This window comes from Papaver somniferum, chromosome 2 (assembly GCF_003573695.1).
Source record: "Papaver somniferum cultivar HN1 chromosome 2, ASM357369v1, whole genome shotgun sequence".
Taxonomy (NCBI): domain Eukaryota; kingdom Viridiplantae; phylum Streptophyta; class Magnoliopsida; order Ranunculales; family Papaveraceae; genus Papaver; species Papaver somniferum.
In genome coordinates this window covers 198,395,095-198,410,918 of record NC_039359.1, presented here as the reverse complement: position 1 = coordinate 198,410,918, position 15,824 = coordinate 198,395,095, and the positions used below count along the sequence as shown (strand labels likewise).

The following is a 15,824-nucleotide window of genomic DNA, read 5'->3' as shown; positions in this document are numbered from 1 at the left end:
TTGGCAATTTTTATTCCTTTAAGATGTTTGCTATCTACTAGATGTTGAAGTAATCTTGGAAACGCTTCCATAACAAACAAAAATAAAAATATGGAGACAAAGGGTCTCCATGACGAATACCACGAGAAGGAGGAAAAGAAGCTGGAGGAGACCCATTAACAAGTAGAGAAATGTTAACAGTTGAAATGCATTTTTCAATCAGTTCAATCCAGTCTGAATGAAAACCTAGTCTGCGTAGAATGGAAAGCAGAAAGGACCATTCTACTCTGTCGAATGCCTTCGACATATCCAATTTCATACCAACTAAAGCTTGTTTATTTCTTTTATTTTTCAGGCTATGTAAGATCTCATGTGCAATAATGACATTATCTTGAATGTTTTACCAGAAACATATGTTGTTTGGGTAGGAGAAATATTTTTTGGTAAAAATGGTTCCAATCTGTTAGCTATAGTCTTTGAGATTATTTTATAACTAACATTACAAAGGATAATGGGACGGTAATCTGCAGGTGTCCGAGGATGAGGGTGTTTTGGAACTAAAACTTGATAGGTATGATTTATAGCCTTAAGCATATGTTTGTTGGTAAATAAATGATGCACAATAGAGATTACCTCTGAACCAATTGTATTCCAACAGTGTTGGTAGAATCCAGTCTGGAAACTGTCGTTGATGAGAGAAGCCCAAGGTTTTATTTGGAAGACCACATCCTTAATTTCTTGAACATGGGGAACTTGTTGCTTCCTGCTTCAGAAATACAAGGGTTAAAGTGTCGAAGAATATCATTACTAACAGAAGGGTTAGAACTATAAGAGATACTAGTGAAATGAGATAATAAAATATATTCAATTTTATGTTTAGTATCAAACCATATACCTAAAGGATTTTATATAGCATGAATGTGAGATCTTGATTTGTTGAAATTAGCCTTCGAAAATCACTTCTCCCCTCTCTCCATAACCGTTTTTTCCAAAAAACTCTGTGAAATAAATCTTCCTAAATCTTTGATTCTCTAATATTGTAATCCAAATTTGTTGGATATTATCTGAATTATTCAGATTTTCCAAATAGATTTGGATACAATACGTAAATATATTATTATTATTTTAATTAGATAAAAACATCGCTACTGTATGGGTTTTCCCAGTTTCAATTTCATTATCTCTCTAATGGTTCTTTTAAATCCATCAGAGGTTTTTTATAGCCTTATAAGCGTTTCTAGCAATTGTTACAAAAATTGTTTCAAATACATCAAGGACAATTTCTTCCGGCTTGACGTATATCTAAAGTTTCATGAAGATCAATGGCTACCGGTTTTGATTGTGATAATGATATTTTGTGCTTATTACTTCCTTTTGGGACAACATCTTAATGAAGAAGACAGTGAAGAAGAAGATAAATTCTTCAAATCAAAATGGCAGAATTCTAATTCAAAGGCCATCCCTCAAGTATCATCAATTTCCTTTTTGAAATTCATGTATTTAATACTTTGTATTACAATTTGCTTATTATTGTGATACAAAAAATATGTATTTTATTATGTTTTTCAGTGATATATCTGAACTTGATGTATACAATCTTCCAATATTAATGAAATTGAGAGGTAAAAAAAAATTTTCGAGTGGAAATTTATCTGCCTCAAGAAAATGATACTCAACTTGCTGCATATAATATTTTTTTGAATGGAGATCCATTGTTGAAGAACTTAATATAATAACATCAGGATGCAGAAGGTGGCAATGTTCAAGTTAAGTCTGAATATCATGCAGATTAGAATCAATATTTCCAAAAGAAACTTTTTAGTAAAGGTTACCAGAGAATTGATAAGAATTTAACTTAAACCAATATCTATATGTGTAGAGCTTAATCGGAGAATTATTGCCTTGATGAGGAACCGTATGCAAGAGAACCAGACTATGAAAGCAATGGGTACTAGATGCTCAAGATACTCAAGATTAGATTGACTATTAAGATTTAAAATTGAGTATAATTGTTAATCCAGGGGTTATTTACTAATGCTCTATTAAGCCTAACAGAAATATGATCTTCACCAGACGTATGATTTGACCAGGATATAACCTCTAACATGCCTAGTATGACATGGCCCAACAATTAAGCACCAAAGTAGCGCATTACTGAGTTTGTAACCTGGTAGATGGAGATGCATAATCCGAGGATGTAGCGCCAACATGGCTGAGACAAGAAAGGTTACTTGGCACATACAACAACTATGAGATAGTGTTGCATATCCTTATTCGGAGTTAGCCCAGCTCAAGGAAGGAATGAAGGATGATATGCAAAGTCATGGAATGACTTTGGCATGGTCCTAAGTTTTGGCCAAGGCTTGGACTATGCATGTGCATCAATGGCGAGGCCAAATGCGTCATTGATGATTATTTCTCTCCAAATGAGATGCAAGTGATGCATATGAAGAATGAAGCTGAACTAAGAAAGTCAAGACTCAAGTGGCATGGTATTTGGATGATGGTATCCAAATTAACTAAGTATGCAGCTGGGATGGATGTTGCACATCCCTTGCCAAATACTTGGCAGACGTGCAAGCGGTATGTTGCATTACCATTGCCAAATACTTGGCAGAGGCCAAGAGTGAGTGAAGCGTAATCATTGTTGAAGTCTTGGCAGAAGTGCAAGTTGAGTTGCACGAGCATGCCAAACATTGGCATGGATGAAATTGCATGTTGCGATGTTACGAGGCTTGAGTTCAAGTGCCAGATACGAGTGTGTGTGCATCACAAGCATTCCAAAGTGGAAGAGCAAGTTAGAGACGGTTGCAAAGGAGTTTTGTAATCGATTTTGGCACGTCATATCCGTCCAAGACAAGTGCGGCGCGTTTTCAGAGTGCCGGCACAAAAGTTAGCAGTTAAAAAGTAAGTTGTGGCGGTTAGGGAACTTCCCATGGACATATGGTTGTTCATGGTGCGTGCAACGGAGTTGCATACAGATTGGCCCTGGTTCTTGGTAGTATAAATAGCCAGAGAACCCCTTGTAGACGAGTTGTTCAATAGTTCGAGCGTTGAGGAACCACATTTGCAGTAGAGAGTGATTGATGCGTTAGGCTTAGAGAATAAGCTTGTAAGTTCATTGGTTGGACGATTTTGTATCTTCCCCTTGAGATAATAAATGTGAGTTTGTTGGCTTATACGTTTGGCTTTGGTTTACTGTTGATTCGATAATATTCCCCCAACTCTGTGAAGCATAAACATGACAGGAACCTCTTTGTAGTATGGGCTTCATTGTTTGGTAGAGCAAATCTAAGTAAGTCTTCCGTTGAATACTCAAGGTGAGTTGGCTGTTTGCATTGGTGCAAACTTATAAGGATGAAATACGAGTAGGTGATAAGAGATCACTGAACCACTGTATTGTCGGGTTATACCTTCGCGAAAAATTGCTTGGAGCGTTTGGAGGTGTGACAATACGGGTATCAGAGCATAGATTGCTCTGATTTAACTTTGTGTTGGAAGATTTTCTATGTTTTACTCAAGTTTAGTTGCTGAAATTACAAGAGATAATGGCTGGTAAGAAGAGTACGCTTGATGCCTTAACTGATAGGGTAGCGGACTTGGAAGACAAGATTGGCGAAGAGGTGCGCCATCCTAATAATGCCAATTATAATGCAACGGAGTTGGCTCGCATTCAGGCTCTTGATGATTACGTTGTTGATATGTTGGAGTCAAACCAAGAAGCAACTAAGAAGCACACTGATTTGGAAGGACAAATAAACGCTATTAAGACCATGTTCACAGGAGCCTTGAAAGAACTAACTGATGAGTTAAGTGTCTTGAGGCGAATGGTGGTGTAATTGGTTCGGATCAAGCTACTGCGAGTGGTAGTGGCAGTGACTATACGAAGATTAAAGTCCTAGAACCTAAGGCGTTTTCTGGTGCAAGAAATGCGAAGGCATTAAAGAATTTCATGTGGGATATGGATCAATACTTCAAGGCCGCCAGAACCCCGAAGAACAAAAGGTTACTCTCGTTAGCATGTACCTGGAGGGCGATGCGAAATTATGGTGGAGAACTAGAACTGATGATGACCTTACTGCTGGTCGTCCATGCATCGTGACATGGGATGCCATGAAAGAAGAATTGAAGAGTCAATTCTTACCAAGCAATGTTGTTTGGCTAGCCAGAGAGAGCTTGCATAAGCTGAGGCATACCGGTACACCACGGGAATACGTGAAAGAGTTCTCGTCTCTGATACTAGAAATTCGCAACATGTCTTAGGAAGACAAGTTATTCAATTTTACATCTGGTTTGGAGTCGTGGGCTCAGGATGAAATGAGAAGGCAGGGTGCCAAAGACCTACCTTCAGCCATTGCAATCGTGGACAACCTTGCTGATTTTAGGTCAGTCAGTACCTCAACTGATGCTAATAGAAAGGGCAAGGACAAGAAAAATCAGAAATGTAAGGACAAGGATAAGAAAAGTTATGAGGCCAAGGAAAAAAGCTATCAAAGGGATGATAGTTTGGCTGCGAAGAAAAAAGCTGGTGGTTGTTTCTTATGAAAGGTTCCTCACCTTGCGCGTGATTGTCCAAAGAAAGAAAAATTGTCCGCAATCGTCACTGAGTGCAATGGTGAAAAAGAAGAAGCTGATCAAGTGGAGCATGTTCATCCTATTCAACTATGCGATATAGCAGCACAAACGACATCAGTACAACATGGGCTGAGTGGCGCTGGCTTGGTTTATGTGAAAGTTGGCATACACAATCATCGTCTCTGGGGCATGGCAGATACATGTGTGTCGCACACTGTGATGAGTTTGTCGATGGCTGAGTACTTGGGTTTGGAAGTATATCAAGCTGGTCACTGCATGAAGACAGTGAATGATATAGCTAAGCCAATCAAGGGTATGGCTGTGGAAAATGTTGAAGTTGGAGAATGGCATGGCCAAATCAGTGTAATGGTGATGCATCTCAATAACTTTGAGATGATCCTTGGTAACAACTTTTTCAAAGAAGCAGAGGCAACAGTGATGCCTCACCTTGGCGGGCTTTTCATACAAAGTCCAAGTGCACCTTGTTTCGTAAAAGGTGTAAGGAAAGTTAGTCCGCTTGACATGAAGTGTGATAAAGGAAAGGCAAGTGAGTTTGCTCCTGTCCACTCGTTCGAAAAAAGCTTAGCTGAGATTCACATGGAGGGTATCCTATGGATCTTAGCATCCCTTATTCACCGTGATTGGCGCATGTATGAAACATGGGCATTGCATTGCTGGTTACAAGTGCCTGAACCTGCAAGGTTGCTGAAGTATGGAGACTTTGGCATATTATCTGTTTGTTGTTTTTGTTTTCAAGTTAAGTTGGGTGTTGCTGATCTTATGGTATTTGAAGATAGCACACTTTTGTTGGTGTATTTGCTTTGGTAATGTATTTTCTTTTAGTAAGGCCGGGTGTTGGACAGTGGTGTAAATGGGAAGGGTCCCTATGTTTCTTGTGTAAGCTTAGTGTAATGAATGAAGAAGGTGTTTAAGCAAAAACCTTGTCTATTTTTGCTTAATGTAAAGCTAGTTCATTGGGGAAGCGCTACAAGTATACTTTGTCAAAGTATGCAACAAGAAACGCTGAAAGCAAAACCAAGAAAGAATTGAAGTTGATGGCATAGGCAAGTTTGTTTTTGAGAGATTTACGTAGAACTGCGACTGTATTTGGCAACGATAGCATGGAGTAACACAACAAGAATGAAGATGTAAGTCCATCAAGCATATGAGTTAAGAGTAACTCATAGTTAGGAAGGGCATAATGTTGTTTTTCCGCTACATCAAAGCGTAGCAGTTTGAAAGAACAAGTGAGGCCTTGTTAGTTTCAAAGGCGCGTGAAGAGGAACCTGGTCTAAAGAGACGGTGTGATGTCACGGGTATCCTAAGTCATGGCTAATGTCATGCATTTCAGTCGATTTTGCACTAGGGTGTTGCAAGGTGATTGAAGAATACTTAACTTATAGTAAGACCTGTTGAATTGCAAAGGTGCAATGTCAGTCGGAATTGAGGCAAGTAAGCTAAGTTATGCATATCAGGGTGATATGTTAGCTATTTGGCGTGTACACTTAGGCACGGAATGGCTTGAAGGAAAAATTTGTGTGCTGATGCAAGAGGCATATCAACAGATTGCAAGTAGCATTTGGGTGTTGAGATGTGAATGAAGTAGAGATTGAAGCATAGTCGACGATGCGACAATGATGCTGGAATTCATAGGATTAATGGAAAGGCAACCAAACTAAGCGGCGACATAAAGTACTAGGCAGAAAATTTTTGGCAAGGTTGAAGACCAAACAAAGTTGCTGATTTCTGAGAGTGGCTCAGAGGCGTACAAGGCCAAGGAAAGTTCAGTAGAGGCTGAACTGATGTTGCGTTCAACGAGGACGTTGAACATATTGGGTGGGGGAGGTCTATGACATGGCCCAACAGTTAAGCGCCACAGTGGCGCATTATTGAGTTTGTAACCTGGCAGATGGAGCTACACAATCCGGCGATGTAGCGCCAACATGGCTGAGACAAGAAAGGTTACTTTGCACATGCAACAACTATGAGATGGTGTTGCATATCCTTATTCAGAGTTAGCCCAGCTCAAGGACGGAATGAAGGATGAGATGCAAAGTCATGGAATGACTTTGGCCAAGGCTTGGACTATGCATGTGCATCAATGGCGAGGCCAAACGCGCCATTGATGATTATTGCTCGCCAAATGAGATGCAAGTGATGCATATGAAGCATGAAGCTGAACTAAGCAATTCAAGACTCAAGTGGCATGGTATTCTGATGATGGCATCCAAATTAACTAAGTATGCAACTGGGATGGATGTTGCACATCCCTTGCCAAATACTTGGCAGACGTGCAAGTGGCATGTTGCATTACCATTTCCAAATACTTGGCAGAGGCCAAGAGTGAGTGAAGCGTAATCATTGTTGAAGGCTTGGCAGAAGTGCAAGCTGAGTTGCACGAGCATGCCAAACATTGGCATGGCCGAAATTGCACATTACCATGTTGCGAGACTTGAGTTCAAGTGCCAGATGCGAGTGTGTGTGCATCACACGCATGCCAAAGTGGGAGAGCAAGTTAAAGACAGTTGCAAAGGAGTTTTATAACCGAGTTTGGCACCTCCTAACCGTCCAAGACAAGTGTGGCGTTTTTTCAGAGTGTCAGCACAAAAGTTAGCAGTTAAAAAAATAAGTTGTGGCGGTTAGGGAACTGCTCATGGACATATGGTTGTTCATGAGGCGTGCAACAGAGTTGCATACGGATTGTCCCTGGTTCTTGGCAGTATAAATAGCCAGAGAACCCCTTGTAGACGAGTTGTTCAATAGTTCGGGTGTTGAGGAACCGCATTTGCAGTAGAGAGTGATTAATGCGTTAGGCTCAGAGAATAAGCTTGTAAGTCCATTGGTTGGACAATTTTGTATCTTCCCCTTGAGCTAATAAAAAGTGAGTTTGTTGGCTTATACGTTTAGCTTTGGCTTTGGTTTACTGTTGATTCGATAATACTTCCCCAACTCTGTGAAGCATAAACATGGCAGGAACCTCTTTATAGTATGGGCTACATTGTTTGGTAGAGAAAATCTAAGTAAATTTTCCATTACATACTCAAGGTGAGTTGGCTGTTTGCATCGGTGCAAACTTATAAGACTGAAATACGAGTGGATGATAAGAGATCACTGAACTACTATATTACCAGGTTATATCTTCGTGAAAAATTACTCGGAGCGTTTGGAGGTGTGATAAGGATGAAATGAATGATATGAGTCTCTGAATCATGCAAAGTAAAATTTAAATCTCCCAAAACAACCCAAGAAATCCAAAAGATAGATGATGTCGTGGTAAGTTAAGAATTATTCCTTCGACTTTAAATATACAAGACTTGTGAGGAAATCGAATGACCATGAAACACATTCACCAGGACAAAGGAATAATATGACAAACAAACCAAGAACAAGAACGATAAATAGTTTTCATTCATCATACTAGTATGGAGGGGTTCCATCAACTATTAAAAACAAACCCTAAAGACCTAAACAGAACCAGATATCAAAAACAAAAGATCTAATTCGTGAGAAATAGATGCCAGCACCAAACTATAGGAACAAGAACATATGACTTAAGACCCCACCATCAACATCAAACTCTAATTTCTCCAGTTTCCATCAGAATCACCACCACCTCTGGAGTAACCACCACCACCATATCCACCACCGCCACCTCCTTCACGGCGACCACCATATCCGCCACCGCCTTCACGGCGACCACCATACCCACCACCGCCACCTCCTTCCCGGCGACCACCATATCCACCGCCACCGCCTTCACGGCGACCACCGTAACCACCGCCGCCGCCTTCACGACGACCTCCATAACCGCCTCCGCGACCACCACCGTATCCACCACCTCCGCCTCCTCCGCTTCTGGATTGAGCTTCGTTGACAGTGATAGTCCTTCCATCAAGTTCCTGTCCATTCATCCCTTCGATAGCATCCTTCATAGCTTGCTCGTTGGCGAAGGTGACGAATCCAAACCCTCTTGATCTTCCAGTCTCACGATCATTAATGATCTATCAAAGCCAAATAAAAAGAAATAAAGTTAATGAAAGTCACAATCCAGATCAAATTAAAAAACAAGAAAAACAAAAAAAAAAAGATTATTTGTTTTCGATTAACGTCTCTGTAAAGAGAAAGCCGAAATCAGACATACCGTTTCCGGTGATTCAATTAAAGTAACAGAGAAACACAGTTAACAGAAATCCATCGTAAAGAAGAAGAAACACATAGTAGTATCACAAGAAAGAAGAAGCTGTCACAAATCAATCTGATTCGATTTGATCCGATCCATCGCAATCGACAGCGCTACCTTTGATTCGAGGATATCTCCATAAGTACTGAAAGCTTTCTCGAGACCTTGGTCATCAGTAGCCCAAGCTAAACCACCAACGAAACATCTGTATTCAACATCTCCAGAAGCCATTTGATTCGACACTGAAAATACGAAACCCTAGAAAAACTAGTTTATTTATTTTTTAGAAAAGAGGGGGATAAAGAACCAAACCCGCCTCTGATATAGCACAAGAACAATGTACCACCTATCTCTACTTTTTATACTGTGAAATCCCTAATCTAAGAGTTCTAACTATGGTCAGTTTCTCGTACGCAGAGAATCTAGAAGAATAATAATTGTTTGGTTTTCCGGACAACTGTATTCCTATACATCCTGTAGAAGGTTCGTTTACGCGTGTATCTAATATCAGCACGGCTCAGCCCGGTTTGGAAAATTAAGGCATAATTTGGTCTCTCGGCTCAGCTTTTTTTTTTTTTAATCCTGTATATTTAAAATTACACCTCTAAAACATGAGCCTATGAGGTCGTCCAGTGTCCACCAATCCAAGCTTGCCTGTTTACTTTTCAACCTCTGTTTAGTGTAGAATGTTTATTTTTGTATTGATGTGGTTTTTGTAAAAGTACTTTTCTGCTGTGCGTTACTGTGTTGTGCTGTGAGAAAAAAACAGTTTGACGTTTGGTAAAATATTAACTAAAATTAAAGCTATTAAAAAAACAGTCAAAATGTGTTTGGTAAAATATCAAATTCAAACATTGTTGTTGTAGCGAATGATAAAAACAGACATATATTTGAAAATAGTTTTATTCGATTCTATTGGGTTTTTTTTTGCTAGGTATATTCGATTTTATTGGGTTTAAAACAATTAGTTTTTCTTACTATTCAATATAAATATATATAACATTAAATTTACTAATTTTTACTATTATTATGATTGTTAAAAAAATATTTTACTTAACCACTTTTTTATATATATATATATATATATATAATTTTCAAACAAAAAAACAAATTAAAATTAATTAAATAATTATTTAATATTTGTTTTTATTTTTATTATTGATAAAATGAAATGAAATGGGTAATGAAATAGTTTGAATATAAAAAAATAATAATATACAAAGACTAAAATATAAGAAATAAAAAATTGATTGTATATAAGTTTAATGGTAACTTTTGTCATTTATAAAATAAAATAAGGACAAAAAGATAAATTAAGCATTAAATTTAGGTGCGACCAAAGCTTATGCTTTTGTAGCTTTTAAAAGCTCCTCCTCCCCAGTTTTTGAAAATTGAGGAATTTGGGAAGTGCTCTAGATAAAAAGCACTTTGATTTTTTTTTACCAAACACCAATTTCAAAAATTATTGACATATATAGGTTTTGAAAGTGCTTTTGGAAAAATAAAAGCATTACCAAACCCAGCCTTAATATCTTATTATGGGTTATGCACCGGATAGATGTCGAACCGGTTAGGATAACCCCTATAGGCTAGATTGAAATGTTAGATTGGCCAAAAAATGTTGCAAATCATGAAAAAAGTGTGGAAAAATAGTTAACACTAGCATTTGATAGTTCTATCTCCTAACAAGTGCTCGCAGTTCAACTATCAGCGAGATTGAAACGCTGAATTGTTTAGCGCTCAAAAATTGTTTTTAACGCTGAACGGTTCAGCGTTGGGAGATAAATTTTATGTTTTAACAGTTGAGATTTAAAACGTTGAACCAAACAGCACTCAGCGCTGAACCAAACAACGTTTTATAATGGTCCCAGATGACGTGGATGACCAATCTAGCTGCTAGATATCTAGCCCATAAAACTTAAAAAATTGCCTTAGCTAACGTGGATGGCCAGTCTATGGGTTATATATTTAGTCCATAGAACTTAGCCTTGCTGATATTTTATTGTATGTACTGTGTAGTAATGGAAATACCGGAGCCAAACACATCTTAAAAAATTAATGTGCATATTTTCTTTATCAAAATTGTTTTCTTAACTATGGTTAATTTAGAGTTAAATAAGGCAAATAGATAATGCCGTGTCGAACGTATGGAGTCATAATAACGACATTTTTGACGCTGAAAGCATTGAAAGTCTTGAACCCATCCAAGGAGTTTGATGGTTTGGGTCCTACCATCACGTGATATAGGTGATAGATATGGTATAAATATCGGGCCTTGGGTAGGTGGATCTGTATTCTCTACCCACATACACGAAAAGAAACCGTCTTACCAGCGGCGAGATGGCATTCGTCACAATGGATGATTCGATTTGGAAATTTGAACACGATACATAAAATACGGTCCGTGTTAAGTGATAAGAAAAGCTTATTAGAGAGTGACATTATGCCGGAATGAGACATTTGGTATTGTTGTCAAAGTTGTAATACAATTGAACTTTGATGTTGTGTGATAATACTATGACACTGTATAACAATGATTAAGAGTTATTATTTTCTCATTGTTATAGCTACGAATCTTCAACAACGATGATGCTGAGTTAAACACATTTGGAATCATTGGAGTACTTGGAAGTGACGAAGATTTCGAGTAATGTTGAAGAACTAAGGAGATCAAGCATTTGGATGAGAAGCTACAAAGGGGGAGATTGTTAGAGCATTGCTCGGTCGAACTAGCAAGCGTTGCTATCACAAGCTTGTTTGTCAACTTTAGTTGTCAAAACTATAAATCTTGATTTCTAGTCTACTTATAGCTAAAGTCTCGGATTAGGATAGTAAGTGTAGTTGAGCTTTAGACTCCACGGCGTTCATCGAATGAAGACGAAGAACTACTCAAGGAAACTTGTGGAACTTCATCAACAAAAGGTATGTGGAGACTTGAACTTATCTATCATTCAAAAGTCTATCTATTTCATCTTCTATTTTAGACAAAAGTCGTATTGCTATATAGACTTCAATTATACACGTTTGCTATTTCGAGCCGAGTTTATCTCGCTTATCTATTTCTCGAAATATGTGTTGGTAAGCTTTCGCTTTATCCAAGTTCATCTTTACTCGTGACGAAAGTCATATTGATTATTTCATTAACTTGAAAATCGCTTTGATGAAAATAGTTTGTGGATAACAACTATTTTAACATCCTCTAAGAAAGTTTCAGTGATTGAAATGAGAGTTTAGAACAAGTAACCATGTTTGGATATAAACATAGTGTGTTCTCACATTTGTGTAAAAGTTCAAAACCGGGAACCTAAAGTATGAATACCCATACGCGTACCGGCGGTTGTTGGAAATCCGGGTAAGCATACTGGCGGAAGTTTCACGTCCGTGAATTTATGCTAGAGTTTAAAAGTTAACAACAAACTCAATCTGGCTACTTAAGTATGCGTACTCGTTTGCATACTTAAGGAGGTTACTTTCTAAAATCGGTTTGTTCATGAAAATAAATATTTATATAATAAGGAAGGCAATCTTTGCAAACAGTGGCTATAGTGTTCATGAATTGATTCGAGTGAATCAAAATCGATTTTGCTTCAATTATGTCTTGTATACTTCTATGAGATCTAAGCAATTGAATAACTCTCTAACTAGTTTCATTTGAGTCATTTGAACTAGTTGTGGTGAAGATGAATAAGGTTGATATGAAATTGTTCATATGCATGGTTGTGAGAATCGTGCGATTTACGAGTTGAATCGCACGATTCGATTCAAATATTTACATTTCGTTGTGAACCGTATGGGTGAATCGCATCTACCCAGGAATCGTAAAGATACTTTATTTTTATGCGATTCTTGACTAATTTTACCAGTCAAAGTCATAATTCTAAAAAATACGTCTGAGGAGTTTCCAACTCCCACCTTCAAGATACATATCTGACCTTCAGACCACCGTGTCGTTGCCTGTTTTATGATAGATACGAACTTATATCTTATTTATATGAATTCTGATCAGTTGAGTTTATTTCTCCACCATATTTCTTTAACTATTATATATAAATCAACTTTATTTCTATATATAAATTTCTAGTTTTAATTTATAATGTCCTATAATGGAAAATGTTACGATTTGCTAACCAACCATGACTCTACGATTCACGATTCAATATACGATTCGATTCACAAAAATTGAAAAACGTTTTGCGTTTCGATTTACGATTTCACAACCTTGTTCATATGGATAACCATTGGTTAACTCTTGTTGAACCGACTAAGTGTACACGTTTAGGTACGGTTACTCAAACCTAAATGAAAGTATATTTCATTTGTGTATAACAAGATAAATTCGAACTAACGGTTGAAAGATATTAGCTTGAATCTAATCAGGTTTTCATCTAACGGTGAATATTGAATGCTTTGTTACCAAGTTAACTTAGATTGCAAACCCTGATTTGAAACCTATATAAAGGAGAACTCTAGCAACTGGGAAACCTAATCCCTCACACCTCATGTGTGATACTAGTTGTATAAGATAGAGTCGATTCTCCTTTAACCTTAGGTTTTTCACGAAACCATGTAGGTTAACGACTTAAAGACTTCATTTGGATTGTGAAGCCAGACCCAACTATTTTCTCTGTAGTTCTGTGATCTGATCTTGCTATTTTCTATCGTGATTCAGTACAATCGTAAGATTGGCTTGAGATTTATATCTCCGATAGGCAAGATAAAAAAGTAGTCACAAACACCTTCGTCTCATCGTTTGTGATTCCACAATATCTTGTTTCTTTAATCGATTAAGATTATTGTGAGGTGATTGATAATACTATGCTGTTCTTCGGGAATATAAGTCTGGGTTATCAATTGGTTCCTGTTCACCTTGATTTATCAAAAGACGTAACAAAAAATCGTTGGTATATTTGTGGGAGACAAATTTATCTATTCAATAGACTTTTCTGTGTGATACAAATTTGTTTATCAAGTCTTCGACTTTGGGTATTAGCCACTCTTGGTTGTGGGTAATGTTAGAGCGCTGCTCGGTCGAACTCGCATGCGTTGTTATCTCAAGCATGTTTGTCAATGTTAGTGATCAAAACTATAAGTCTTGATTTTTAGTCTACTTATAGCTAAGTCTCGGACTATGATAGAAAGTGTAGTTGAGCTCTAGACACCATGACGATCATCATAGAAAGACGAAGAACTACTCAAGGAACTGGTGGAACTTCATCGACTAAAAGATATGTGGAGACTTGAACTTATCTATCACTAAAAAGTCTATCTACTCTATCTCCTATCTTGAGACAAAAGTCGTTTTGCTATACAGAATTTGATTATACACATTTACTATTTCGAGCCGAGTTTATCTCGCTTATCTATTTCTCAAAATATGTGTTGGTAAGCTTTCGCTTTGGCCAAGTTCATATTTAATAGTGACGAAAGTCATATTAAGTTTCAATTACTTGAAAATTGCTTTGACGAAAAATAGTGTGTGAACAACAACTATATAACATCCTCTAAGAATGTTTCAATGATTGAAATGAGAGTTTAGATTACATAAACATGGTTGGACATAGATATTGTGTGGTAACTCATACGTGTATAAGTCCTTATTCCTTGAATCAAAGTATGTGTACTTTGCTGCTCAGGAAAACCGGAACTAGAGTCCACGTACCAAGTCCGCGTATCGTCGGAAGTTCACATCCCGTGAATTTCTGCTAGAGTTTGTGAACTGAAAACAAAATTATTCCGGGTACTTAAGTCCGCGTACCAGTATGCGTACTTAAGTTGGTTAATTTCTAAAATCGATTATTCGTGAACTTAAACTTATATAAACTAAGGAATGCAAGTTTGCAAACCCTGGCTATAAAGTTCATGAATTGATTCGAGTGAATCAAATCATTTTTGCTTCGATCGTGTCTTGTATACTTCTATAAGATCTAATTAATTGAACAACTCTCTAACTAGTTCATTTGAGTCATTTGAACTAGTTATGGTAAAGAAGAATATGGTTGATATGAAAGTGCTCATATGGCTAACCATTTGGTTAACTACTGTTGAACCAACTAAGTGTACATGTTTGGGTACAGTTACACAAACTTAAATAAACGTGCATTTATTTTGTGTGTATACGTAACAAGCTAAGTTTCGATCTAACGGTTGAAAGATATTAGCTTGAATCTAATCAGGTTTTCATCTAACGGTGAATATTGAATGCTTTGTTACTAAGCTAACATTGATCGCAAACTCTGATTTGAAAGACTATATAAAAGAGAACTCTATCAACTGGGAAACCTAATCCCCATACCTCATGTGTGATACTAGTTGTATTAGATAGAGTCGATTCTCCTTTAACCTTAGGTTTCTATCGAGACCCTGTAGGTTAACGACTTGAAGACTTCATTGGGATTGTGAAGCCAGACCGATACTACTTTTCTTGTAGTTGTGTGATCCGATCTTGCTGTTTCTATCGTACTGAGATTGATTTCTCCGATATGCAAGATATAAAAGAAGTCACAAACATCTTCGTCTCATTGTTTGTGATTCCGCAATATCTTATTTCAATAATCGATTAAGATTATTGTGAGGTGATTGATAATTCTAGGTTGTTCTTCGGGAATATAAGTTCGGGTTATTAATTGGTTCCTGTTCACCTTGTTTTATCAAAAGACGGAACAAAAACTCGTAGGTATTTATGTGGGAGACATATTTATATATTATCGTGTGTGATACAGATTTATTTATTAAAGTCTTCGACTTTGGGTCGTAGCAACTCTTAGTTGTGGGTGAGATCAACTAAGGGAATCAAGTGCATAGTATCCTGCTGGGATCAGAGACGTAAGAAGCGCAACTGTACCTTGGATCTGTGTGAGATTGATTGGGGTTCAACTACAGTCCATACCGAAGTTAGTTGTAGTAGGCTAGTGTTTGTAGCGGCTTAATACAGTGTGTGTTCAATCTGGACTAGGTCCCGGGGTTTCTCTGCATTTGCGTTTTCCTCGTTAACAAAACTTCCGGTGTCTGTGTTATTTATTTTCTGCATTATATTTTGTTATATAATTGAAATATTACAGGTTATGCGTTGAATCGATCAATTGGGAAATCC

General features: G+C 37.5%; 1 protein-coding gene across 1 annotated transcript; it reads right to left on the bottom strand.

Moving 5' to 3' along the window:
* Positions 1 to 7,822: 7,822 nt before the first annotated feature.
* Positions 7,823 to 9,085, bottom strand: LOC113350178 (glycine-rich RNA-binding, abscisic acid-inducible protein-like). The gene is made up of 2 exons (XM_026594271.1): positions 8,852 to 9,085; positions 7,823 to 8,555 (listed from the first exon to the last, which is right to left on the bottom strand). Exons 1-2 carry the CDS (start codon positions 8,963 to 8,965, stop codon positions 8,133 to 8,135), a joined length of 537 nt encoding a protein of 178 aa, XP_026450056.1. The 5' UTR covers positions 8,966 to 9,085; the 3' UTR covers positions 7,823 to 8,132.
* Positions 9,086 to 15,824: the final 6,739 nt, after the last annotated feature.

What these genes read in the sequence shown, in the direction of transcription:
- LOC113350178 (XM_026594271.1), bottom strand. Translation starts at nt 8,965, where the DNA reads ATGGCTTCTGGAGATGTTGAATACAGATGTTTCGTTGGTGGTTTAGCT. An exon ending in GAGATATCCTCGAATCAAAG is followed by an intron (nt 8,556 to 8,851) that starts GTAGCGCTGTCG and finishes TGGCTTTGATAG; the next exon opens with ATCATTAATGATCGTGAGAC.